We start from the raw sequence: 26508 nt of genomic DNA, 5'->3' as shown, positions 1-26508 counted from the left end.
TAGCTGTTTTCTCAGTTGATAGGAGAGTGAGTTGTGCCAGTCCACTTAAATGGCTGATGCTGTTTGACTTGGCATTTAGCCTTTCTGAATCTGATGCACTGTGTTTAAACTATACACATTATCAATATATCCTGCTGTTAAAGTTTAATAAGATGCACCTGCTTGTGTTGTGAGGGGGGAAAAGGAAACACATGTAATCTTTCAGCAACTTATGACATTTTAAACCACAGACTCAGTGTAATTATTATCAGCACTTTTTGTTTAAGATGACACCAGGCAAATGAAAAGGCTTTCTATAAAAGTTTCAAAAACATATTCTCTGTTGGGTAAGAAAAACATGTGAAAGAATTGAATGGAGCAATTTTTTATTTTAAAATCAAGGAGGTCATTATTTCTCATTAATTAGTAACATCTTTCAAGACATTTTGTTTCATGTAGTATATAACATTATGAATTTAGTGCACGTAAAGGTTACTGCACTTGTGTATGACTTCTTAAAGAACGTGTCTATTTTAAGCCCTAACAATTTAAAATCTTCCTTAATTAACAAATCCTTTCAAAGCAGAAAATCTCTAGTCTGTGCAGATCGACTAATCTTTTTCACTTCATCGTAAATCAAGTAAATTGCTCATTTTTTTGCAGATCTGAATCTTGATGAATTCATGCCAGCCGAGTGTTATAGCGAAATAGAAGATCTTTCCCTAAAAGCATAGGAAAGTAAACCCAGTGCTATTTTTCTACTGTAAAATAACTGAGGTTGTCTAGACTATGTGTTCCTCAGTTGTTTCATTCCTGGTTGTTTCCTGGTACTTTTGTATTTATGTTAAAATGGCCACTTGTGTGGTATATATGTAGGGCCTAATCTAATTAGTGCATAACTGCCTCTATAGCTGCTTTCACTCCTGAAATTCAATCTCATCTTCAATAGTGGTTGCACAATGCCAGTGTGTTGGCATTTTGCAGCCCTTCAAGGCTGTCCTCTTTGGAGAAACAGAGTTCCACATTCAGTGATGTAGGAGAGGTCATGTGCCCCGCTGATGAATATCAGCCAAGGAAGAATTTTGAAGGGTCTGTGTAGCCTGAAGATCAGCCTGTCCTTGAATGAAAGCTCTGTGTTAATACTCAGAGCCTGCTTCAAAGCCCAATAAAGTCAGTGGGAGTCAAGCTCCTCTTTTATATCAATTTTTGGAAGTCCTGCAAGGTTCTTATTAACCAAGCCTATAGAGATGTCCCTCTCTTTTTTAGTCTTCACTTGGGAAGCTCAATACCCAGATAACTTTGGCTTGTACCTGTTTTTCCACTTGTTCCATCCTCTTGGTGAGCAGAAGATTCAATTACAGCTGGCAATGGGTTTATGCTCTTGTTCCATTTTCTCCAGATCAATGATTTCAGACTCAATTACCTCTACGTGCCTTTCTGTCTCCACCATCTGGCTTTCCAGACTATTACATTATGCTGTGAATGAATCACTTTTGTTCTCCAACAAAGGAAGGATTGCTTTCAATTTGTGCAGATTAGCATGGAGGGTTTCCAGCAATGGCTGGAGCAACATTTCTTGCCATGAGACTGGAGTTATTGAGGAGGTGTGGTGTGATCGACAGGTTGGGACCAAATGATGGGTCCTTGCTATTCAGCAGTGACCACACAGCTTGAAGAAAGTTAACTTTTTCACCATTGGTTTTTGCTTTTGGTGTTATAATTGGGCATGCAGGTGTACTTTGGCAATCCTTAATCTACATGTTAATTTGTTCCCTGTCTGAAGAGCAAGACCACCATAAAAATGGCTAGTTGGAGTTCTGATAATACTGCTCGCTTCTGGTGTGTCAGGTTCCATAGACCATTAATATAGCACTCCCAGCCATAAATAAAAATAACCTTGTACACATCTGTCTTAGAGTGATCACTGTGTGTGTTGTCATTTCACTGCTGAGAGCCCTTTACCATATGTGAACTCAAAGCATGTGAGTCAGGTTAATGATGTTAGTGTGGGCCACATTTTATGGGCCACCTGGAGATGCTGCTTTAGGGTTGACCGTGTGGGTGAGACTCTAAGAATGAGTAATGTAGGAGCAATATAGGAAAATGTTTAATTCTGAATTAAATTTGTTATGGGCTGAGTCAGAAAAACTCCTCAGATCCTACCTTTCTGAATCCATAGAAACTAGACGTTACAGTATAGCAGTCTGAATGATCCAATTTTAACTTTTTTTGTTATAAAAGTTGTAATGAAGTCTAGGACTTGTAGTCATTGACAATGTTTTGTGGTACTTAGAAATACCTTATATGTTACTTCAGAAAAGTAACTTGCTGTCATAATTTCATTTCTACATTTTTACCTTACATTTTGCTTTACTAAGGAACAAAGCAAAATCTTCACAGTGGCAAGAAAATTAGCTACCTCTAAAAAGTAGCTGTTAATACTAAAACCACATTTATGGTCCATTAACAAAAATAATATATCACATACACTTTATAATACTGCATGCTTCCATATAAATGAAAATTTAAATATTTAAACATGCAATAAATCAGTACATCTGTAACTGTGCTGTTTAAATACCTTCTGTATCTCAAAATAATTTATACTGCTGGGGATCGTATCACTTGGTAACAGATACCCACACATTCCCAAAACCTTAATCTAGGGAATATCACATTTTTAATTAGAAAAGGATTGTTGTAATGTAACCTAAGCAAATGCCAAATCTGATACACAAGCAGGGCAAAATTAAATAACGAAACAAAGGAGAATCTGTTTAAATGATTTTATGCATACTTTTTCTTAAAATATGAAAAAAAGAAGAAAAAAAATCCCTGCTATATTTCTTTTAACCTGATTGCATCATTTTGGTTTTGAATTTTTGATTTAATTAAAATAGAGCATTCTTTTAGAAATAAACTTTGGAACGTATTAACTGGAAAGATTCCCTTGTCATAGTACCACTCTGAACTGTCAATAGAGTCAGATTCGCTAACCAGTTGTTAGACTTTACACATACTTATGCTAAAATAAAAACCCTGCTCTACAAGAAAAAGCTCCCAGAATAGGAAATCAGATGAAGGTCGTAAAATGGTATATTTTGGAAGTCACTTCTGGGGAGGGTATCCTGAGTGCATTATCAGACATCTGAAAATGGTCAGAGGGTGAGTTAGAAACTGCAATAATAATCCTCTCCATATAGTATTGCCACAGCCTTCCCACCCACCGCAGTTGCTCCCTGCTCCTGCCCTTCTACTCAATAATGTTATCATTCATTATTCTGCCAGTGCCAAAGAGATTTATCAGATAAACTCCAGAAAGCACTGATTTAACAAACAAAATTAGACTTAATATAGACATAGAAAATGGCGAGGAAAAGGCATGTGTGGGAAGCGAGAAATGTAACAAAAGTGTCATATTGTTTGGTTGATATTTAGCTTGCATGTTAGTAGTTCCAAATGTTATTTATTTTTAAAATGTTTTTTTATTGAAGTGAGTTAATTTTTGTAGAAATGTGAGCAATATCACTGCTCTGTTCTCCATTTTCCTTTTCTGGTGCTCTCCTCCATGATGAGAACCCCCTTTTCTTCCCTATATGCATCCCATCTCCAGTTCTGAGCTCTTCTTAACCATTTCTCAGAACTTGTGAGGCTGTGTATATCAGTGCCATCTGGTGACTCCCAATAACAATGCACACAACTCCTGCAAAGCCTTTTGGGAGCCATTAGCATTGTGCTTCAGGTAGGCAAGAAGTTAAAATTAAACAACAGTAAACAATGTGTGTGTGTATTTATAGAAAACACAAAGGTATATAGGCCTTAATGCTTAAGTGCTTTGCTGGACTGGGGACAGAATGCTCTGCATCTTGCAGGATTGAGGTCTTTCCGAATAATAGATTAGCAACAGTGCTTCAGGAGTTAAACATTAGGTGCCTTGCAGAGGGGTTTTAGAGCACCGCATCACAATAAATAACAAATAGTAAGCCTGGGCTTTCATGAAGTATAAAAAGGGGAAACGGCTAAGTTTGTCCATACTATGCTTGTGGCATCCCCCTGGAGATAGCTGATAAGAGTAAAACAAGTTCTACTTTTTTGCAGAAAAGTGCAGTTTTCAACATTTTCAAATCTCCATATTTTGTCTTTCAAGTATCATTATTAAAAAAGTAGTAAACTCAGACAAAAATAAGTAAAATGGGACTTGATTTACTATGTGCCATCTCCAGTCTGTCCCCAGATTCTGTAGGGAGTCCAGTGGTACTACCAGAGGGCATGCTGGTGCATCATACAGAGTGTAAGCCTAGATATTAGGACCTGGAAAAGATGGAGAGACGGTATGCCTTTAAATCAGTTAATTACTGAGTGTCCCACTAATCCTGGTTATCTGAGCATGTAGCTCTAAAGCAGATGATTTCAATGATTTCCTCACCCCCCCCCCCAAAAAAAAAAAAAAAAGACAAACCAAACCAAAACAAAACCAACCTTCACTTCAAGTCATCATTTATTGGGCTGGATTTTCTGAGATGAGCGTCGTGTTCTCGTTAGCTGGCACTGATAGCAGCTGAAGATTTGTGACAGAAATAATATGTAACATTCCCAAGCATTATTACAAATTTGGGAAGTGGTAGCAGTTTATTTTTCTTATCTCAAAGGCATGGAATACAGTACAGTTGAGAAGTCTAGCAAAAGAACATTCTGAGAAGTTAGGACTGACAATGAGTTTTTGACTGAGTGCCCAGGTCCGTGACACTCTGCCTTCCATGTTGCTTAGCAACTCCATGTTATCACAAAGAAACTGATATTAAGTTGGAACAGGCTGGATATGGTAGTTTACGTGGGAAGATCCTAGTTTCTCTTGAAGTGGGAAAAGCATTTTATTTCTAGTTTCTATCTATCTGGTTTCATATGACAGATTGTAGCACATCCCTCTTTGTGGACATTTTACCTAATAAGGTAAAGAGTAGCTGTGCTTTGGAAAGTGACTATGTAAAAATGACACCTTGTTATTCACTAGATCTGCTCTCTGTGTATACTCAGAAGTATCGACCAACATCAGTGACAAAAGTAGTTTTTTATAGCAGGTTACTGAGAGTGAGTCTGATTATTAATAATTGTTGATTATTTGTATTACCGTAGCACCTAAGAGCCCCAGTCATAGACTAGGACCCCATTGTGCTAAACACTAAACAAAAAGACGGTTCGTGTGCTGAAGAGGTTATCGTCTAAGTTGGACCCCTTTCTTTTTTTTGCACCATCCATGGAATTATTTACTAAATTGCAGTTGCGCCTGGGCTTTACCCCCTGAAAGTAATAGGGTGGCACATGAGCCACTGGTTGCTGACTTTGCAGATCATGGGACTACACAGGTGTAACTCAAGGTGCTGTGTGAGAAGGAAAGAACCCAGCTACTTTCAGATCTGTGGAGGAGTGGCAGGGCTGGCAATTAGAGGAAAAAAGTCTTTATTTGTTAACTGAGCAAATCTGATACTGAAAGTTTTGTGACACAGTAAACATGGAGCCCCACAAGGGGCATTTTTATAGTGGGGGCCAGGGTCAGTGTTTGAGTGGCTGGAGAGGTGCATAAAAGGCTTAGGTTTAAACACAGAATGTTCTTTCTGAGGTTTCTGGTTTATTTCAGTTTGTTTTAACCGAAACAATACAAACTGGCCACTTCTGGCTGCATTTCTGCCATGCAGCTTTCCATAAATGATCTCTAATATATAAACCAGCAAACAGGAAAGTACTTATGAGTCCTTAAGGCTCCCTGTCCTGGCTTTTGGTCAGCAAATTTGCTGTCTCTTTCATGGGAGTAATCCAGTTCCTCACTGGGCTTGTTGTCATTACAGGGTTAACTTGTTTTATAACTTGTGTCCCTCCTAACTCAAGTCCTGTTCATATGCAAAAACCCTTTAGAGTGGTGGTGCCTTTGACTCGAGGTGGCTGGCCTCTCAGGGTATGTCTACACTGAACACTGCAGCAAGGAACGTACCTCCTAGCCCAGATAGACTGGTGCTAGCTGGGCTTGAGCTAGCATGCTAAAAATAACAGGGTGGATATTGCAGCTCGGGTGGCAGCCTGACCCTCTGGGTCTGAGCTCTGGTAGCTAGCTTGTCTCCAGCAAAGCCACAACACCCACACAGCTATTTTTAGTGCACTAGTGGGAATCCAGCTAGCACAGATTTGTCTACCCATACTGGGAAGTTTGTGCACCTGCCTCCTCGCGCGCGTGTGTGTACACACACACACACACATGCTGTTTTCAGTGAAAACATCACCTGAGTGTTAACTTGCAGTGTGGTTCCTCTCACTCAAGCCAGGTTAACATGAGAGGGGTTACCTCGAGTTTTGATAATTTGAGTTAATTCTGTATTGATGATAAAGCCTTTAAGATCCCGAACCTAATTAGAGCCCATTGCCCCTAGGTACCAACAAGCTAGCAGTGCTTCCCTGAGCAGACTCTTGCTAGAAGTTAACCCCAAAACCACACAAGCTGTGAGCTGGCTCAGTGGAGTCTCTTCTTAAGGGCACCACGGGACTGGGTGTTATGTGGGGCTGTGAAGTGTCTTCCAGTGAGCAGCAAAAACCTGTATCCCCCCACCACACAGTCACTTTTCAGATCAGAATGATACTTTGAGTTGTGCCACTTGTTATTTTTATTGATTACAAGACTGCTTCCCATAGCTGCCAAGTTCTCTGCAGTCCTGCAGGCAACATTTCTCGCTGGTGAGAAAAAGCAACTACTGATTCACCCTTAAGATTTCCTGAGCAGGGTGAGCAAGCGTGTGTGGGGAAAACAGAATCTATCCCCTGCACGTCTCAGAAACCAGAGGGACCTGGGGGGAGCTAGAGGACACCAGGGTATTAGAGGGAGTTGGGTTGTTGGGACAGCTTGCTGTGAAAGAGTGTGTGGAAGGGGGACGGTGTGCATGGCTGTTGGGAGGAGAGAGCCTGGAGAATTATTGGGCTGAGAAAAACCAGAGCAGCCTGAGGAGGTGGTTGTCAGTGGATGAGATGGAAAGAGAAGCTTGGGGAGGGAGTTGTTGGGGCCAGTGGTAGGGACTGGAGGATTGTTAGGGGTATGGGGGCCCTGGGTCAGTTACCCTCACTCTGCCCTAGACTCTCCCCATTAGCCTCCTCAGTTCTGTCCCCTTCCTGTTCCTGGCCCCAACTGTCCCATCAGCTCCCTATTCTGTCCCATTTCCCTCCCTTTCAGATGCTGTCTCTGCTTCCCAAGGGCTCCATGCTGGCACACCAGCAAGGGGGATCAAAAACAAAGCAGAGGCAGAAAGGCTACCTGAAAAAAGTACCAGAATCCCCTCTCCCACCTCCCCCAGTGCCTGGGAGGAGGAATTGTAGGTGTTTATGTGACAGATCTGAATGTGTGAGATCTCAGCAGGGATGTGGGTTTGTGGGATAGGGCTTTCAGATGCAAAACTCCTTAATGTCTTGAAAGGGTAAAGAATCCATACTTTGTTTGCTTACTTACTAATTTACATAATTCAGTAATTTCCCCATCCTTAGTACACATTAGTAATGTTTTACTTGAGTCCCATGTCTTTTATCTAGTCTGAACTCAAGTAGCTAACGCAGTAAAATACGTCAATGAAAGCAGATGAGTTTTCTGAGATTTTGCTGCATCACAACATATTAAGTTAGTCATATTTTCTGAGAATGTTCAAGGGAGCAAAAATTAGGGTAGTTGTATGTACAAAAGAGGCCTCAAGAAGTTGTAATAGACAGTGTCCAAATGGAGGATGTATGACTGGGTGACTCAGTCAGGGGTGGGATATAGAGCTTGTCATCTCCAGGTTACTGTTTCATATCTAACACGGGCTTGTAATGAGCATATGCCTAGAAGTGATCTCACACCAGTTTGACTTTACAGGAGTTTCTCCTGAATTACACTGATGTAAGCAAGATCAGAATCAGGTGTCTCAAGCCTTCACTGTTTGAAGGCTGTTTGGTGGCCTCTACATAACTTATGGATAAGGCTCAGTTTATGTCATGGAGGTCATGAAAGTTACGGAATCTGTGACTTCCAGAGACCTCCATGACACTTTCTGCTTCAGCCCCTGGGTCCATGGGACTGGAGCAGGCAGCCAGCGGGCCCTGCAGGGTTCAAGCCATGGGCAACAGCCTCCTCAGGGTTCCCCTGCAGGGTTCCAGCGACAGGCGACAGCATCCTCAGGGTTCCAGCAACGGGCGACAGCCTCGTGTGTGTGTGGGGGGACCCCCGCAGCTCCCAGCCACCACGGTGGCAGGAGAAACCGTGGAGTTGCAGCAGCAAAAGTCACAGGTCATGGCTTTCGTGAATTTTTGTTTATTGCCCATGACCTGTCTGTGACTTTTACTAAAAATAACCATGAGAAAATCTGAGCCTTACTTATGGGCCTCAAGTCATATGGACAACAGACAAACAAAAACAGTGGCTCTTATCAGCACACTTGTTAGCAGTTTCAGTAGTGGGGGATTGAATCACCATGGAGGCTGAATAACCCTCTCTCATCACCTCTAGACCTAGTTTCTTTACTGCCACATACCCTGGGTGTGGGCAAAGGGAGTTCTAAAATCAAAAGATGGACAAAAACACATACGATAATTTAAAAATCTTACGATTTTTCAGCTAGTCTCATGATTTTTTGGGATGTGAGTCATAATTTTGAACGTTTGTGGTGGGCAATAATGAGATTATCTACCAATCCGTGACAAATGGTTGGTAGACTTCTTGTTTTTGAAAATGCAATAGCAACACGTTCTCAGACTGCATACTTTTAAAAAATTCGTTTTCATTGCTGTTTATAACATAGCTAGACTTTGATTACCATATTGTGCTAAAATACATTTTTTTCTGTGTACAATCAATTTTTAAAATATAAACCAAACTCTTATTTAATTAAAAATCTAATTTTAGGCTAGACTAATCCTCAAATTGTGAATAAAATCCTCAATAATATAAAATGACTGGAAGATGCATTTAATAGTTCTTTGTGTTTAACTCTAAGCTAATCAAAAGAAGGTACGGTACTGGATTTAAAATCCCTTTCTTTGATTGATACCTCTTTACATGGCTTTTCAGTTTAAGATGTTTAAGCTTGAATTTATCTGCTGAAGTGAAATGTAATTGTATTTGTAAATAAAATGATTTTTTCTTCATGTTGCAGAGTACAGACAACTCAAATGTATCTGTAATCGCCCAAAACAAGAAGTGCTTTGACAATGACATTGTTTGCTCAAAGAGCGTTTTGATCTCTGTTGGAGACACTGAGATTTATTTTAGTGAACCTTCCGACAAACAGGTTAGTTATTCTCTTTCCTTGTTTGGATGACCCTTTCACGTACATATCTGAAACATGCAAATTTAATTTATTAAACTGAGTCTCATTCAATCTAAAGTATCAAAAACTTCCAAGTTTGATGTAGCTTGGGTTCCCATGAAAATTCTATTTCTTCACTGCTTTTTCCAGCCCCCTTTCCCTTTCTCCTTCCACACCCATATTGGTCCCACTGGGAAGAATGCTTCGCTGCTGCTCCTCCAATGGAGCCAAGGAGTTTTTGAATTAGTTTGTTTCTGTCGATGTGCTTTTGTGACGGAAGGCAGCATCTGAGCCAAAATAACTACAAATAAAATAAAAATTCTTAAAACAAAACAGCTGAGGCAATACTCTCTAGTTGCTCGATAACATGTTAGGGTTAAGCTATAGTTTAAAATACTCTTTGGGCTAGTTATTAGGCTGTATGTCTTGGTTGTATGCGTTATAGAATTGTTGTTGTAGATCTTTCACAAATATCCATTTCTGACAGAGGACCGCAAGGGGACAGGAAAAAAACCCAGCATATCAGCTTTGGAAGGCTGGATATTATACAGTGGTACATTTTCCAGAACAGGAAATTACAATCCTGTGGGACAAGAAGACAACGATACATGTCAAAGTTGGACCTCGATGGAAGGTGAACCAAATTGTAAACTTGATATTGTATACAGTGTATTTTATATTACAAAGAGGTTCATTCATACTGAAAGAAATACAGTGTGGGGTGGAAATATGGGGAAGACCTTGGAATTCAGGGCCTTGAATTAACATTTTATCTTTGGGCACTTTTGAAACCTGTTTTAGATCACAGAGCAAAGATGGATCCAAAGCAGAATATTGGATATAAACTCCTTGAATTTGGATTTCCCCCCTCACCCCCCCAGATATGAACCTCATGGCTGAGGCCATTACGTGGTCACAAGTTCTATGACTTTGGTGGTCTCACTCTTGGTGTATATTTATCAATAATCTAAAACCTTGACACAATTTAGCAGAATTCAGCCCAAAACATTCTGCTAAGAATCTCAGCTGGTGTGTTGGAGGTCAAGTAACAGCAACATTTACAGCAACAAATAAAAAATTGAATGCTGGCTGCTTACACTATTCCTGGATCAAACTAGCACCGTCATTCTTTAACTCTCATAAGCAATAATATAATGAAATGATCTCAAATTGAGAAAAATAAATACAGGCCAAATTGTGATTTCATTAGGAGTTCTTGTGGAATAAATTACTATTTGGCATAAGCAAGTGTGTCAGAATCTGGGTTGAAATGAATAACAAGTACTCATACAGTGTGAGGGTTACACTAGATATTGACAGGTTTCAGAGTAGCAGCCATGTTAGTCTGTATTCGCAAAAAGAAAAGGAGTACTTGTGGCACCTTAGAGACTAACAAATTTATTTGAGCATAAGCTTTCGTGAGCTACAGCTCACTTCATCGGATGCATTCAGTGGAAAATACAGTGGGGAGATTTTATATACACCGAGAACATGAAACAATGGGTGTTACCATACACACTGTAATGAGAGTGATCACTTAAGGTGAGCTATTACCAGCAGGAGAGCAGGGGGGGAGGGGGGAAGAACTTTTGTCGTGATAATATCAATATCTTTGCTTGTCTTCTAATCATAGGAGTGTTACATTGGTAAAGCTGTTTTCAGTCAGGTTATTTTAGTAATTCAAAGATGTTTCAGGTAGTAGCACGAAGCACACTGTCAAGCATACTATCACAGATGGTTTCAGTGCTCCAATTGCAACTGCTGACTTCTGTGGAATAATCAGTATTGTCTTTGTTTTTAATTGACATCCCAGGCAATACATTCAACTGCTCTCCTGTGACATTCGGGAGTTAGTGTGCCCCAAATTAAGGCAAGAAGAGACTGAGATTATACAGTTGTAGAAGAGTCAGCTCAGTATATTACATACTCACATTTTGGGATTAAAATAAACACGGGCAAACAACCCAGCCAGGGAAAAGGATCTAGAAAAGAAATAGGAGACACTCTCTGAGCGCCTACCAAGCTGTTCTCTCAGGGTATGTTTAAATTGCGGTCAGAGGTGTGACTTCTGCACACGTAGACCAATCAGATAGAGCGTTGATCTAGCTATCGCCAGTAACGATAGCAGTGAATTTGCAGCAGGACAGGCTGTACCAGCCCACCCAGTTTCCTGGGTGTATACTTAAGCAGCTAGCCCGTTGCTGCCAGTGCTGTTCTATTCTGCTCTTGTTGTTCAAGCTGGCTAGATCAAAGCTAGCTCAGCTTTGTCTACACATGCTGCAGTCAAATCCCCGACTGCAGTGTAGACATACCCTCAGTTTCAACCGTGAATGCACACGCTCAGAAAGGGGTTCTGAAGGGCTCCCTCAGCGAGAGGAGTTATAGTGCTGATACAAGGACACCAATACATCACACGCTTCTCCCCCTCACACACACCTTTCTCAGAGACTTCCGCTCAAGCAAGAAAAGGCCTGCAACCGTAGGACCTAAAGAAACAACAATTTATTAGAATGAACCCAAAGCACTCTGGAGTCTGAACGTCCATCATCTTGATTGTATTACTGAACAGAAAAAATAAGTCCTCTTCTTTATATATTCATTACTAGCGCATGCCCCAATATTAAGAGTGCTACAGGTGACTGGCTTGCACATAACTGTAAATATGAATGCCCTTGCTATTCTAACTTGGATATAGGCAGAAGGTCTTAATGATCATTATTTAGTCAGGCTCCAATGGTATGAGGTAATGTATCGGAACTTTTGGTTTTTGACTTGGATCGTACAAATGTCAGCTTTTAGAGGGCGTTTTGAAGAGACCCCAGTCCCTTTATTCAGTCAGAAAGTAAAGATACGTTCTGGGAAGCAGAAAATAGAATAAAAAATAAATATAATTTTCTGCTTTTAAAACCTTTAGTTTGGAGGTCTAAATATATTGGCACTTCAAGTATCATCAAAGTGTGGGTCAGGGTTATAATCACCCTGTAAACTTGATATTAAGGCAACATTAATTTAGTTTCTTCTCCCTTAAAACTATTTAAGAAGTAAAACCAAAAATGTTTGACCACTGTCAATAATCAAACTGTAACTACAAACCAATCAGAAGATGTTTAAAAAATTTCAATTTATGTTTTAGGGTAAATTAGCAGGTTTGTGTGGAAATTTTGATAAATACACTTCAAATGATCTGACTACATCAAACAACATGGAAGTGAGAAATGCTCAGGTTTTTGGAGAGAGCTGGGCAATAGGACAGGTAAGTAACATATCTGTTCACCAACTTAGAAATAAACAGTATGAAAAGTTAATTACTGTATACACTCACTTAGAGTGCTGACATTTTCCAAATTGCCAGTCAAATCAATGCATGGGAGGGACATTTGGATACTTATGGAAGAATCTTTGTCTATAAACTTTACATGTGGTATAAAGATACCCCTGTATCTCAATAAGTAGATGATGTTGAGTTTAAGTGAAAAACCAAACCAAGTCCATTTGGTTGTCTGCAATTTAGTACATAACCAGCATTGCCTGGTAAAGTTAGGAAAACCTTATTAAAAGGTCATCTCCCAGCTAAAGCAGAATTGTTCCTGATAGTAATTTTCTAGTATTTTGTCCAGACTAGTTTTAAAATTCTCAAATGATGGAACTTCTATCGTTATTTCACAGCCTAATATATCGCCCCAAAGGGAAATTTTCCTAAATTTTCCCTTTCTTAATTTTCTTCAATTACTACTTTGTTATAAACCTGTGTGTCACTGAAATAATTTCTTTCCCTCCTTTGTGTTAATGCCCCCAACATTTGTAGACGGATATCATGTCTCTGCTTAGCCAGCCTGTACATGCTTTACTCTCTTTAATCTTTCCTCACAAGGAAATCACTCTAGTCCCCCTCATTATCCTTTCACTTTGTCAATATCTTTCTGGTAATGTGGTGGCCATAACTGAACATAGTATTCTCTGTGCAGCTGCATCAGATGATCAGAAAAAGAGATCATAACGTTCTGCTCCATGACATACTGCCTTTGCTTACACAGCCCAGCTTGCTCTGGCTATTTTTGGAGCTGCATACTGTTGCAAAGTCATGTCTAATTTCCTGTCTGTGATCAGCACTAGGTGTCTGTCACCATTGCTGCTTCCCAGATTTTTCTTTCCCACCATGTGTACACGCTTTGGATGAACTTGCCTTCAGCAAGTTGCATGTCCTTTTGTTAAACTTTCCTGCCCGTTTGTTTTTCATTTTGAAGGAGGAGATTCAGAAAGGGAGTTGAGTATCTCAGTCATTTTTGAGTTATCATGATGATCTCTGGCTCTTTGTTTTTTATGAGTTAATCTGTTCCTACTGCTGCTGCTTCTTCATTTGAATTTATAGGGCTAAATCATCCCTAGTGTGATGCCATTTAAAGTCAATGGCAAAACACCAGGGATGGATTTGCCACATGATGTTCTGTTTGTAATATTACAATTGGTTGCCCTGGAAACGATTACACTGTGTCACAAATAACAAAAATTGTCTTCATGTATGGAACATGAACATATGAGTTCTTAAAAACAAAAAGCAAAGGTTCTTTTTATGCAAATGTTTTCAATTATAAAACACAGGAAAGGAGGGGGCAAACATATTTGCTGTTTAACATTGTTTTCTCTGCTCCCTGGCAATGGGAGTTTTGCTATATCCCAAAAGTAAGTCTCTTGTAAAACAAACAAACAAAAACAACAACAAAAAAAAACAACCAAAAAAACAAGAACAAAAACATAGTTCATATAAATAGTTTAAACTCATTTTGTGTTTTTTTTTAAAGTGTAAAAGCCCAAATGAAACCATAAAGCCATGTGAAGTGCATCAGAGCAAGTTCCCCTATGCCAAAAGGGAATGCTCAATTTTGTACAGTGATGTTTTTGCCCCTTGTCGAAATGTGGTAAGTTAATACTTTATTAACTATTCAAAAATGAACATATTGATTCTGAATCTCTGGCAGCAAAATATTCAAGAGTAAGTAATGAATTCCTTGTTACACTACAACTCAATCTGAATACTGTGGAAGACATTGACTCAGGCCCTAGTGCTGCAAGGATATCTGTGTGGGTGGACTCCTGTGCTTGTACAGAGCTCCTTGCAAGATTGGAGCCAACGTCTGGATCCTAAAGCTATAGGACAGTTGGTGGGATTTTCAATATTATTAGATGTCATGGACATGACCCTCTTTCAGACAACGGAAAGTTTTGGGTTACCGGTTTGGAAAATCAAGTTTCTACTGTATTAGTGTATTTGTATGTGATACCTACAAATTTCTGTGTTGTTAACTAAGTTTAAGACTATTCACATGCATCAACGGATTCTGAAAATTTGAAAACCACAAGCGTTAAATGCACATGATAGGAGAAGTTGAAGACACATGGATAGCTTTATCTCAGGTAGTCATTTGTCCTGCTCAATCTTTATATGAGGATGCTGGGGGAGAGAGTGAGAAGATTTGGACGTCAGAGCCATGACAAAGTAATTGACTGGCAATTAATCTTTTTATCAAATTTGTGGTGTCTTGGCTTTGCTGGTACCTGGCTGATAGGGGCTTGGATTACTGCAAGTTGTCTAAGGCTCTGTCCAGACAAGGGGGAGATGATGCAGATAGCTTGAGGAAAGTGTGGCAAGGGAAGTCTCTGATCCCATTAATAAGGGTGTTTGCTGAGCCTTTATCAAATAGTTTGTAATCTGCATGTTTGTCCGGATTTCTGATTGTATCTGCCTTCTCAGGTGCCTTCAGTTACCAAAAGGACCTTTTTACAGCTAGTTTGTGCTGCTGCGGTTTACTGCTATTGGTAGCTGAACTACATAGATTAAAGCCAGTTCGAGTATGTCTACACGTGCAGAAGCTGGAACAATTTGTGGGGGTGCTGAGATCCATTGAACCAAACTGTAAATGCTGTAAATGATGGAAATCGCTTCAAGCCAATGGGGTGTGCGCCTAGTTCCAGCACCTATGTACACATGCTGTAATTACGCCCCTCCGCTGCAGTGTAGGCATTGGTGCTTGCCACAGACATAATGAATGGTATCCCTATCAGAAACTGAATCTCTTGACTTTCAGGGCCTGGTGTAAAGGACTACCAGTTTCGGTAAAGCAGGCATTCTAAGTTATTGATTGTGATACAATTTCTGTAGACCTAAAATGTGCCACCAATGATTGATTTAAAACTACTAAACTAATCTCCCCACTGTTTAATATTTCCATCTTTTAGAACTGCAGTAAGAATTTTTTATGATGTTTAAGGTTGCCTCAGCCCGACAGAAAGGCAAGAAATTATTTTACAATTCAAGTTGCAGAAATAATGCAACAGTTTCTTTCTTTTTAAGTTTTAGAGTTCTGAATGGCATGGGGAAGCAAAGGGATGTGTGGGCTAATGCAAATCTGGGGAGATATAAGACAAATGAGAGAGAAAATCTTGAAAACACAGAAATATTTTACTTTTGTTTAAATAACAACAGCTCCAAAAATGCAGTCACATTTTCTCAGACGTTCTATTTCTTGCCAGCAAACTACGCTGATTTTTTTTTTAAAGTAAAATAAATCAACTTGTAAAGTCACTCAGCAAGCTCTTCTTCTCACGTTGTTATCACAGCCATGGTCTTGATATTGTTAACGTAAAACTACAGATATTACACTAGATGGCAGTATTTGCCTTATAAAAATAGAAAATCACGAACTTTGGCTAAATGTTATAGCCATTGCAAATGTTCATAATCATTAAATAGCAAGAGTGTAGGCAGGCGTACCGCATGAACTTTGATATACACTTTTAGTTTTCTAGACAAGCAACATTGTTTCAGGCAACTTGAAAGTTGTTCAGTGTTCTTCATCAAGACTTCAACACCGTATTGGGGGCCTGCAGCTGTACAGTACTGCTACTGTTGGGAATCACACCGGGTGCAATGGCAGGCCTCCCTATGAAGACAATGGTGTTACTGTGTGTGTGTGATTGTGCACAGGGGATGTGGGGACACTACTGCAAGATCAGTCAGTGCTAGTCTGTGTGGACAAATCTAATTATACCTATGTTAAAAGACAAAGTAATTTACCCAAGCATTAGAAAATGTTCAGATTTCTATGACAGACTTTGAGGGTTGAATTCTGCTTTCTTTCTAGACACAGAATTCCATTAGAAACTGGTGGGAGTTTTGGTGCAAAGTGATGGCAAGGTGGGACCCAGACATTCAATTGCTTTTTTTCCCCTTCACTTTTCAGATTGATGTGACTTCATTTGTCAAAAATTGCCATACAGACACATGTAATTGTAATCTTGGTGGGGACTGTGAGTGTTTGTGTACAAGCATTGCAGCTTATGCTTACAAATGCTGCCAGCAAGGTGCAGCAATTCATTGGAGATCTCCCTCTGTCTGTCGTAAGTACATGATTGATCAAGTCCCCAGAAACCACAATAAAGAAACACTGGATTATCTGACCTTTTAATGATCGATTTTTCTGTTGACACATAAGGAACAAGAAAAGATTAAAGTTCTCATTGACAATACAAATGATCTGAAGTGGGATAGGAGAAGCTACAATATATATGTGCTTCTGCTCTAAATTTTTCATGCAGTCCATGCATTAACAAGTTAGTCTTTTAGAACTGGATTTACAGCCCTCTATAATGAAACTGGCTATGATCACAATATTTTTGTATAATCAATCAATGGCTATTAGCCAGGATGGGCAGGGATGGTTTTCCTAGCTTCTGTTTGCCAGAAGCTGGGAATGGGTGACAGGCAGCGATGGATTAACTCTCCTGTGGGCCCGCGACTAACAGATTTGTGGGGCCCCCCCATACAAGTCTTTTTCCTAATTTAAAACAAAATGATCACAATTATGGCATCGAGGCTATTAATGCTATACTAAACTTGCCTTTTAATTAACATAAAGCCATTTTGTGGTTACATTTCAGTCTTAAAACATATAGAATATAGTTAAGTTAATTCAAAATAGCCTACTTCTTACCTTAGAACAGCTGTTATTTTGGTTTCTTTATGGGAGGCAGTTTGGTTACAGGAGGGGGCTCCAGCCTGGGGCAGAGTGTTGGGGTGCAGGAGAGGGTGAGGAGTGTGGACTCTGGGAGGGAGTTTGGTGTAGGAGGGGATTCTGACCTGGGGCAAGGGGTTGGGGTCCAGGAGCGGGTGCGGGGCCTGGGAGAGAGTTTGGGTGCAGGAGGGGATTCTGACCTGGGGTTGGGGTGCAGGAGGGGGTGCGAGATGTAGGCTCCAGCTGGGAGGTGCTTACCACAGGCAGCTCCCAGCCGATGGTGCAGCAGGGCTCAGGCGGGCTGCCTGCATGCCATGGTCCCACACAGTTCCCGGAAGTGGCCGGTTGCTGGCATGTCTCTGCGGGGACAGTGTCTCTCTGCGCACTGCCCACAAGCGCTGCCCCCACAGTTCGGCCAATGGGAACTGCAGGGATGGTGCTGGGTTCCGCCTCTCTACCATGCCCCCCCGCCCCCGTAGGGGCTGCAGAGACATGCCAGCAGCTGGCTGCTTCCGGGAGCAGCGTGGGGCCACTGCATGCAGGCAGTCTGCCTGAGCCTTGCTGCACCGCTGGATTTTTAGCGGCCTGAAGATCGCAATCGACCGGCAGAGGTGCCAGGATCGACCAGTCGATAGTGATTGATGGGCTGGTGACCACTGAATTGCATGTAATTACGGATTTATTTTTGCGGGGCTCCCCTTAGCCCGAGGCTCCAGGCTGCAGCCCCTAAAGCCCCTGTGTTAATCCGGCCCTGGTGACAGAGGATGAATCACTTGATGATTACCTGTTCTGTTCATTCCCTCTGGGGCACCTGGTATTGGCCATTGTCGGAAGACAGGCTACTGGGCTAGATGGAACTTTGGTCTGACCCAGTATGGCTGTTCTTACTTATACCTTTCTCCTTAAAGTAGCCTCCATGTTAGACTATGCTATTTTTAAACTCGCATTGTGAGTTTGCCATCAGACTCGACATATTTTACATCTAACTTCGCTATGAAAAAAGAGTTCTTCAATGGACGACTCAGCAACGGGTAGGTGGCGCTTTAAAACAGCAGTGCTGACACTTCTAATTGAACATAGGTGTGTGTCTATTAATGAAATCCTGTGGAAATGGAGCCACCAATTGAAACACATTCAGGAACACAAAAATTTCTTTGATTAAAGTGAATTACCATGCTGTGACCTTGACTTATGGTGTCTCAGCGTTGTTGACAGATGCGAATTTTGTTGATGGTGTTTAGTGATGTATCTATTTTGTTCTCTTTCAGCTTATAATTGTGAATATTACAACCAAGGTACGTAGTATTTATGTAAAGAAAAATATTTCTCTATTGGATGCATCCTCATCTCTCAAAATAGCTTGATGAATGTATTTATTATTATAAACCACACTGTTTCTTGCCATACCATATGACCCTCTATATGCTAGAAGGAACCGTATTTTGAAACAATAGTTTAAATATGGTTATCCTCTGAATTAGTTCTGTGCAGGATTTAGCTGCTGTTATGGCCAGTGCTAGAACTTAGGCTTGGGCATGACTTTTGAAAACAAATTTAAAAAATGTTTTTCAAACCTTGCTTTCTCTAGTATAGCCAAGATCTCTGTGTTCTGTGCCAGAGAAAAAACACACAAGCCTTATTTACAAAGACATGTTTCAGAGTAGCAGCCATGTTAGTCTGTATCCGCAAAAAGAAAAGGAGGACTTGTAGCACCTTAGAGACTAACAAATTTATTTGAGCATAAGCTTTTACTCAAATAAATGTGTTAATCTCTAAGGTGCCACAAGTCCTCCTTTTCTTTTTACAAAGACTTGTTACCTACAATCAATCTCTCTCTCTCTCGACCTCCTACATACATATACTATGTATATAATATATGTATGTAGGAGGTCAAATTCTTCCCAAGTCAGTATGGCTTGATATTTCTCTGGTTAGTGGAAGTTAATGGTTTCTCCATACTTCTGTTCCATTAATATGTAAGGTGTCTTGAACTATGCACCAGCAGCTCAGCTAGTTATCAAACTGACACCTGTGGGACTTCCAAGGGTACTGAGACAATGGTTACAGGGATACAGGCCTCACAGTGATTAGCCAAACCACTTGTGTCTGTCATCTGGGATGTAACTTGAGACATCCTGCTGTAAAAACACAGCTCTCAACCATCTAAGCAAAGAAAAATCTCTGTTAGCTGTAGTACAGTGGTGCTAGAGGTTGTCTCCTTTCTGGGCCTCCAGCCCCTGCAGTTGGATTGCATAGTAACAAACTCTTGAGTACATTAGACATTCTCAACCATTAGAAGGCAGCAGTGACATATGTTATCCAGAAATATTGCATGTCCTTTGCAATATTTGCCCTTCCATGCTAATATCATGATGTAATTGTACTGCTCTCTTGTAATCTGATCCTTTATTCAGAGGCAGGCTTTTTCCCTGCTTCACCCAGCCTGGACTAGAGGCAGACTAACATTTCACTGGAAACAAGTGTGTGTGTGTGTGTGTGTGTGTGTGTGTGTGTGTGTGTGTGTGAGAGAGAGAGAGTGTGTGCACGCATGCAGCCTTTGCCTTGTCTGCTTGCCATGGTCTTTTAATCAGAAAAGTCTGGGTCAGGCTGAATTCAAAGTAGCTTTTGCCTATTTAGTATTTGCCAGGGCTCACACTACATTTATACATAAACCTAAAAAATCTTCCCCTCCTCTACGCCTTACTTCATTATGGAAGATATCTAACAATATTTTCTCTCTACATGTCCCATCTATTTCATGGGACTTCTCCTATATGAAAGCCATGAAAGCTTTTTTGACGTAAACAGACAAGCATATTATTAAGGGATTCAAACTACTGACACATTAGTGTACAAGCTATGTGGTTTCATGTTGTTATATATGCTTATTACCATTTTCACCTTCACTGCAGTGAACTGCCTTTGTAGACAGTGAAATTATAATTGTGTTTCTTACAAAATGAATAATATCAATATATACTGATCTCTAATGATACTGTATTAAAATGAATCTAAAAAGATAATTCATTCAGTGTGAATTATAGCAAAACTGGAGATCTGAGCTTGTTATAAGCTTTATGAATAGTTCTCACTCTTAGTAATTTATTTCCTCATTATAAAAGCTTTTGTGCATGGGTGCATCCAGACAGGGATTGCTCTGACTCATCAAGAGGTTCTACTAAATCCTCTGCTTGCACTATTTTAGCTTGCACTATTTATGTCCTGTATATTTTATTGCTAGTGTTTCTACTGGGTGATATTCTGTGATATATGTTATGCTGGATGATAATACTGTTCCTTTCTGGTTTAAAAATCTAATAGCCCTGATCCTGCAATTTGCAATGTATAGGTGGACTGCTGCACCCATGCAGAGCCATGTTAACATCAGTGGAGCTCTGTTCATGAATTGTAAAATGCAAGATTGGGGCTTATCAATTTACTTCATATTAATAGGATAACAAATATTTTCTGTGAAAACATCATAGTCCTGGTACTTTCAAGAATGGTTGCTTAAAATGACAGATATATTCATAACAAACTTCACCTTCATGACTTCATCTCTTAGAACTGCATGGCATGCTTCTTGGATCCTGGAACCAAGACATTACACAAGAATTGAAATCTTGGCTAGATTCAATGGTATCATTGCATAATGGTGTGACATTACCCAGGGTACCATCTGGACTGTTGAACAGCTGTTTCACTTCAACCCTTCAACCTGGGGTGGCTTTTACACTGGTTCACTGTGAGAGCAGCCACTCTTGGTCTGCTCACAGACAGCCTCCAGCATGTAAATTACTCCCAGTTATACTGTATGAGTGCTATAGCCAGCCACTCTGCAGAGCAACTCCAGCAAATTCCCAGTCCCAGATTCCTCCCCCCAAAATGTGCATCTGAACTGCCCAGCCCTCTCTTAGACAACACAAGCTCATATTAAAGTCCGTCATTTTATTAATAGAAAATGATATGCACAAATCCTGTTATCTCCAATGGAGTTTCCCAAACGCACTGGTCTACGTAAAACAATAAAACAAGTTTATTAACTACACAAAGATAGATTTTAAGTGTTTAGAAGTAACGAGACACAAAAGTCAGAACTGATTACAAGAAAAAGTAAACGCACAGTGACTCACTGAGGGGAGTGGGCAGCTCATGCCTGTTTTGGCAGCAGGACCCAGCTGGCTCTATCCTCTAAAGGGGCCCATAGAGCACAGTGCCAACTGGAGCTCCTCCCGCTCCGTCCCCCTGGCCAGGGCCTCTTGCTCCCACAGGCTTCAAGTATTTAAATACCCGCAAGTGTGGCCAGCCAGGTGTACAGGCCAGCGCAGGGCAGCAGCGGGGAGAGCATGCAGGGTGTCTCCAGTGGTCAGGGAGGGGAGGAGGTGGAGAGCAGCAGGCTGCTGCTGTGGCAGGGTGAAGCTGTGCCCCGGCGAAGCTGTGCCCCCTTTTCCACTCCAACCACTGAGGAATCCCTGTGCTTGCCCAGACACGCATTGCATCCACACCAGTGCCCTAGATACAGAGGCATGAACAGTTACAGCTCAAATGAGCAATATCGGCTCCTGTTTGGGTCCCTGGAGCAGTCCAACTGAGAGTCGAGGTTCTTCAGCCCTAGTGCCTGGCATGACCTCTACAGTTCTGTCTTTTCAAGCAGTTAGGCACTTGCAGGTTTCCAGGCCAGGTTCAGTTAGTGTGTCTCATGGAGGCTTCTCCTACAATATCCTTGTGATCCCCTTTTTGGGTCAGGATCACCAGTTTGAGAAATGCTGAGTCTTAAGGGCTTTACATGTTTATATTTTGCCATTTTAAAATCCATATTCATGGTTGTTACAACACCATGACATTTAAGATTTAAATATCTGAAACCGTGAAATTCAAGATTTTAAAAATGCTATGACCATGAAATTTACAAAAATGGACCTTGAATTTGGTAGGGCCCTACCCACAGGACAGGGCCTGGCTCCTTGCTCCTGCAAACAATGCACACAATCTCAGAACAGCTCAGGTTTGGCCTGGCTGCCCTTCCCTTCTGATGGAAGATGGTGCACAGGCAGGCCAAGTTTGAGTGAGTGATGTTGTGACCTGGTGGATCATAGTGTTACTACTTTTTGGCCTGAGTGGCTAGCCAAAAATTCAGGGTCTTGCAGGCTGTTCCAGTTATGAGGAGAAATTGATGATGCAGTCTGGTACCTTTGAGGCAATCTTGTTTGTTTTCAAAAAATGTAGAAAGTCCTGTTTCCTTGATCATAGGAGGAACCAAAAGCAAAAGGAGATAATTTCTTTGCTTACAGTCCCAAACCTGCTAGCCAGCACCAAAACCAGATGCCACCTCTGTAGACTTCTCTCAATGTCATGCACCATGTCCAGGCTGTGTCTGGTTTACTGCCTCTTATCTCTCTGTTTTTTGTCTTGTCTCTTTCCGAGTCTGTTCCTGTGTGTTCCTTCCCTCACATCCTTACCCAGAACAATACCCACTGAACCTTCCACCCATGTAGTTCTAATTCCTGGGCAGATTCACATCTGCCTTTATTTTAGATGGTGCTGCTACGAAGGAGCGTTACCGGTTTTTACAGCTATCTTAAATGGAGGGCGGTGGTTATGCCCAGCAGCGTCAATTACATTTTGTGCAACCCACAGCAATAGCAAGAAGTGAAACCTTGTTAAAAATGGTACATGTTTGTGAACTTTTCCACCAGAGCAACATCAGCATCAAATGTTCGCCTCATCAGTGTTCCTGTAGTTGACAGCTGTAGGTCAGCAACTTGAAACTTCATGTCTACTTCCATCTGGCCTTACTGGATAGATGCAGAGGTCAAATTCAATGTCCATTGGGGAATAGTAGTATTACAGTTCTTTAATTATTTTATTCCATATTTCATCATCTGTGTGTAAATATGATACCTTCAGTTCACCACCAAGAATGGGGATATATAGAAGAGGAAATTTCATGAAGAACAAACCTGGGTTACTAACTAGTAAGTGCAGTTATTGAATATATCCATACTTTCCTTTCTTGCATCTCACTTGTTTAGAGTGTTTGTATTCTGGACAGGAAGTGAACTGGAGCAAGGGAATGTTGTACCTCTTGCATAGGGTATGTCTACACTGCAGCAGGGAACATGTTTCCAAGATTGAGTAGACAGACACGTGCTAAAGCTCTGCTGAAAACAATGGTGTTGCTGGGGATAGCACACAGCACAGGCTAGCTGTCTCAGTACAAACCCATCCAGTCCCAGGTACATACATGGCCAGCTAGCTCAAATTGCCACTTGTGCTATGCACAACTACACTGCTGTTTTTAGTGTGCTAGCTATATCTATTTACTTGAGCTAGGAAGCACACTCCCAGCTTCAATGTAGACATACTGGCTTTAGATGCTGTCTTGGACTGAGATCACGTTGAGGCACATGGCCCCGTTCTAAGTAAACTGCTTTTAATAGTTCCTGGGTTTCCTTACCTTTGTGAACAATTCCAAGTGTGGGAAAATAATCATGGCAATATATGCCACAAGTCGTTGGTGGTAAGTACCTGAGGTTTTGCTCTTTTATATAAGTAAATCAATAGATTTTTCAATTTGATTTTGTTTGTTTGGTGTTTGTTTCACTAGGCCTTGGAGAAGGACCATATATTTTGGCAAGTTATGGACAGAATGATACTGTCATAGGAGCTAACATTACCAGCAGAAAGCTATTTCCTTTGCCTAGAATCAGTACATATGAAAATGTGGGATTTAGTTTTATGATAACTCCCGGCCTTTTCAAAGATAAAGACTTATGTAAGTATACTCAATATTACAGTAATGACAAAGACTAGTTTTAGAACTATATGTATCAGTTACTCTGTTACTTATTTCTAAGTTTATTAGTTGTCTAAAGTAAGCTACAATGATTTTTTTTTCAGTTTGTCCTTCATGGAAAGGAAGAAATGAGAATGGAGTAGTCAGTTGCAAAACTGATTTTTCCGTACAGTTTCAAGAAGAAATATAGTGCATTTAAAATACATTCTTGGAAAAATTAACTTAAGGCTTTAATGCTAAATTTTGCAAGAATATATTTTAGAAATGCAGCAAGGTCCAAATGAATAGAACAGTTTTTGTAAGGGAAATTTAAGTATCTTGTGCAACTCGAAATAGTGGTTTGCATGGGTAAATATGAAACATTAGATATTAAAAATGTTTACCAAAAGTGTTTGTGTCCCCAGTTATAAACAAACCACCTATGCTATGCTTATTAATTTCTGTTTGTTCACGCTGTGTAAATAATTTTTAACACTTTCTCTGTCATTCAAACCTACATAGTGACCTATGTCACTAAAAATGTTAATATATAAAAGTATTTTTCCTTGTCTCAATCCCTTATATATCCTGCACCACTGAACTCAATGGGAGATTTGCCATTAACATCAGTGGATGCAGGCTCCTATCTATCACAGTTTGTGAAACCAGTATCTGCAAAAGGGCCATCTCTGTCCTGAGATTTCAAATAATGTTTAAGAGAAATTGAGATATATTGGCAAGGGAGAAAATAAGTTTTTTGGATGATATTTGAAAATAAATGGAAAGGTGATGAAGTAGAAGGATGAATGAAGTCTAATGAAATTCTCCAGCAGATATAAAATAGTACAGGTAAAATGTTGAGGTGACTGAAAGCTGAATTAAATCCATGTAATATGTGGACATTTTAAAAATTACTGTTAGGGATGAGATAATATTTCAATGAAGTAAGGAAGCTGCATATTTTTACCTATGTTATTTGAACCAAGCCTTTTTTGAGCTTCTCAAATGTTCAGAGAAGTGATTTCTTCACTTTTGATCTGTCCAGGACCAGAACAAGAAGTGATTAAAATACAACTTTCCTGATGGCACTTCTGGCTGTGACTGGATGTAAAAGTGCCTGAAATCTAAGGAGAGAAGACTTTGTTCTCACAAAATGTGTACCCTGATTTTGCAGCCAAAAGCAGTTTGGACAAATTATGCTTACATAATTAGAGCTAGTGGGAAAATTTCTGGTAAAACTAAGAAAATTCCAATTTGGTAGAGTGAAAGATTTAACTGAATATAGCACGGATTTGAAGAAACTTGTGTCAAAACACAGCAGAGCACTAGGACTGTCTATCTCCCTGCCTCTCCCCTAGCTCCAGGGATGGGCAGCACCTCTCAGGCGCCCAGAGTTGGTAGCTAGGTAGAGGGAGGCAGAGTGACCAGGCTCTCAGCCTTTCTGGCAGCTGGCCAGAAGGCTCTTGTCCTGGAGGGCAGAAAAATCCTGTTTTGGTTTTCCCAAAATGAAATTTTTATTGAAATCCCATTTTGTGAAAACTAGCATGTTTTTTAATGTCTCATCTCACTTTGTGACAAAAAATCTTCTCAAAAAGGAATTTCCTTTTTTCAGTCAGCTCTATATGTAGCTGAATTTTCAGATTTTTATATGAACTGAATCAAACTGAATTATGGGTCAGTATTGCTATTTTCTACAGAAAAATGGGAGAATTTTTGTGAAGAACAATAGTTTAGACATAAACTTCTCAATAGCTAATGTGTAGTCCGTTGCCTCTGGTTTTCTGGTGTGATAACCTTCTCCTGATTTCTTTGTATTTTTTTTGTGACAGCTCTGTCTCTTGTTTCCCTTGAGTCTGCTGAAAGACCAAACTACTTCCTGTATGTCCATGACAATGAAACTGTTACTTTGGAACAGTGGTCGGCAAATTCTTCATTTCGTAGAAGAGCTACATTCTTCCATCACCATGGCCTCTGGATTCCAGATTATAGTGCATTTGAACTTCACAACAAGAAAGGCTTTTTCATTATATTGACAGCTTCTGGGATTAAAGTGTCAAAGTATGATGATTCAGAAGAATTCAAACATACAAGTAGCTTTAGCATTGAAGGTAAGTTGTACATGATCCCAAAGAATACTGTACAGTTTTGTTCGAGTTGTCTTAAGAGGAGTACACATGAGTGCATCATCTTCATCAATAGTAGCAAATATTGGTACTGATTTCCCCTATTTGTTTTTGAGTTTTTTTCCCCTCTGAGTCAAGATGTTATTGATTTCCTGTTTTTGTGGTCACGAATATTGCCTTGACAGCATAATTCAGTCATTGATAATTGATTGATAATTAGATTGATAATTATTTTTATAGGGCTGTCGATTAATCGCAGTTAACTCATGTGGTTAACTCAAAAAAAATTAATCGCGATTAATCTCACTGTT

At 40.2% G+C, this 26508-nt stretch overlaps 1 protein-coding gene across 1 annotated transcript in view; it reads left to right on the top strand.

The window, feature by feature from the left end:
• OTOGL (otogelin like) overlaps window positions 1-26508 on the top strand; it is a gene marked incomplete at its 5' end in the record, with an annotated part of 129145 nt that overhangs the window by 50401 nt on the left and 52236 nt on the right. The window contains 8 exons of the mRNA XM_084634033.1: window positions 9138-9272; window positions 9778-9924; window positions 12424-12543; window positions 14090-14206; window positions 16529-16685; window positions 18568-18594; window positions 23907-24074; window positions 25904-26182. Of these exons, the coding sequence (XP_084490159.1) occupies window positions 9138-9272; window positions 9778-9924; window positions 12424-12543; window positions 14090-14206; window positions 16529-16685; window positions 18568-18594; window positions 23907-24074; window positions 25904-26182 (1150 nt within the window). The remainder of the gene's footprint in view (window positions 1-9137; window positions 9273-9777; window positions 9925-12423; window positions 12544-14089; window positions 14207-16528; window positions 16686-18567; window positions 18595-23906; window positions 24075-25903; window positions 26183-26508) is intronic.

This window comes from Lepidochelys olivacea (assembly GCF_965140295.1).
Source record: "Lepidochelys olivacea isolate rLepOli2 genome assembly, chromosome: 1".
Lineage (NCBI taxonomy): Eukaryota > Metazoa > Chordata > Testudines > Cheloniidae > Lepidochelys > Lepidochelys olivacea.
Note: the sequence above shows the minus strand (reverse complement) of the source record. Positions and strands in the feature narration are given on the sequence as shown.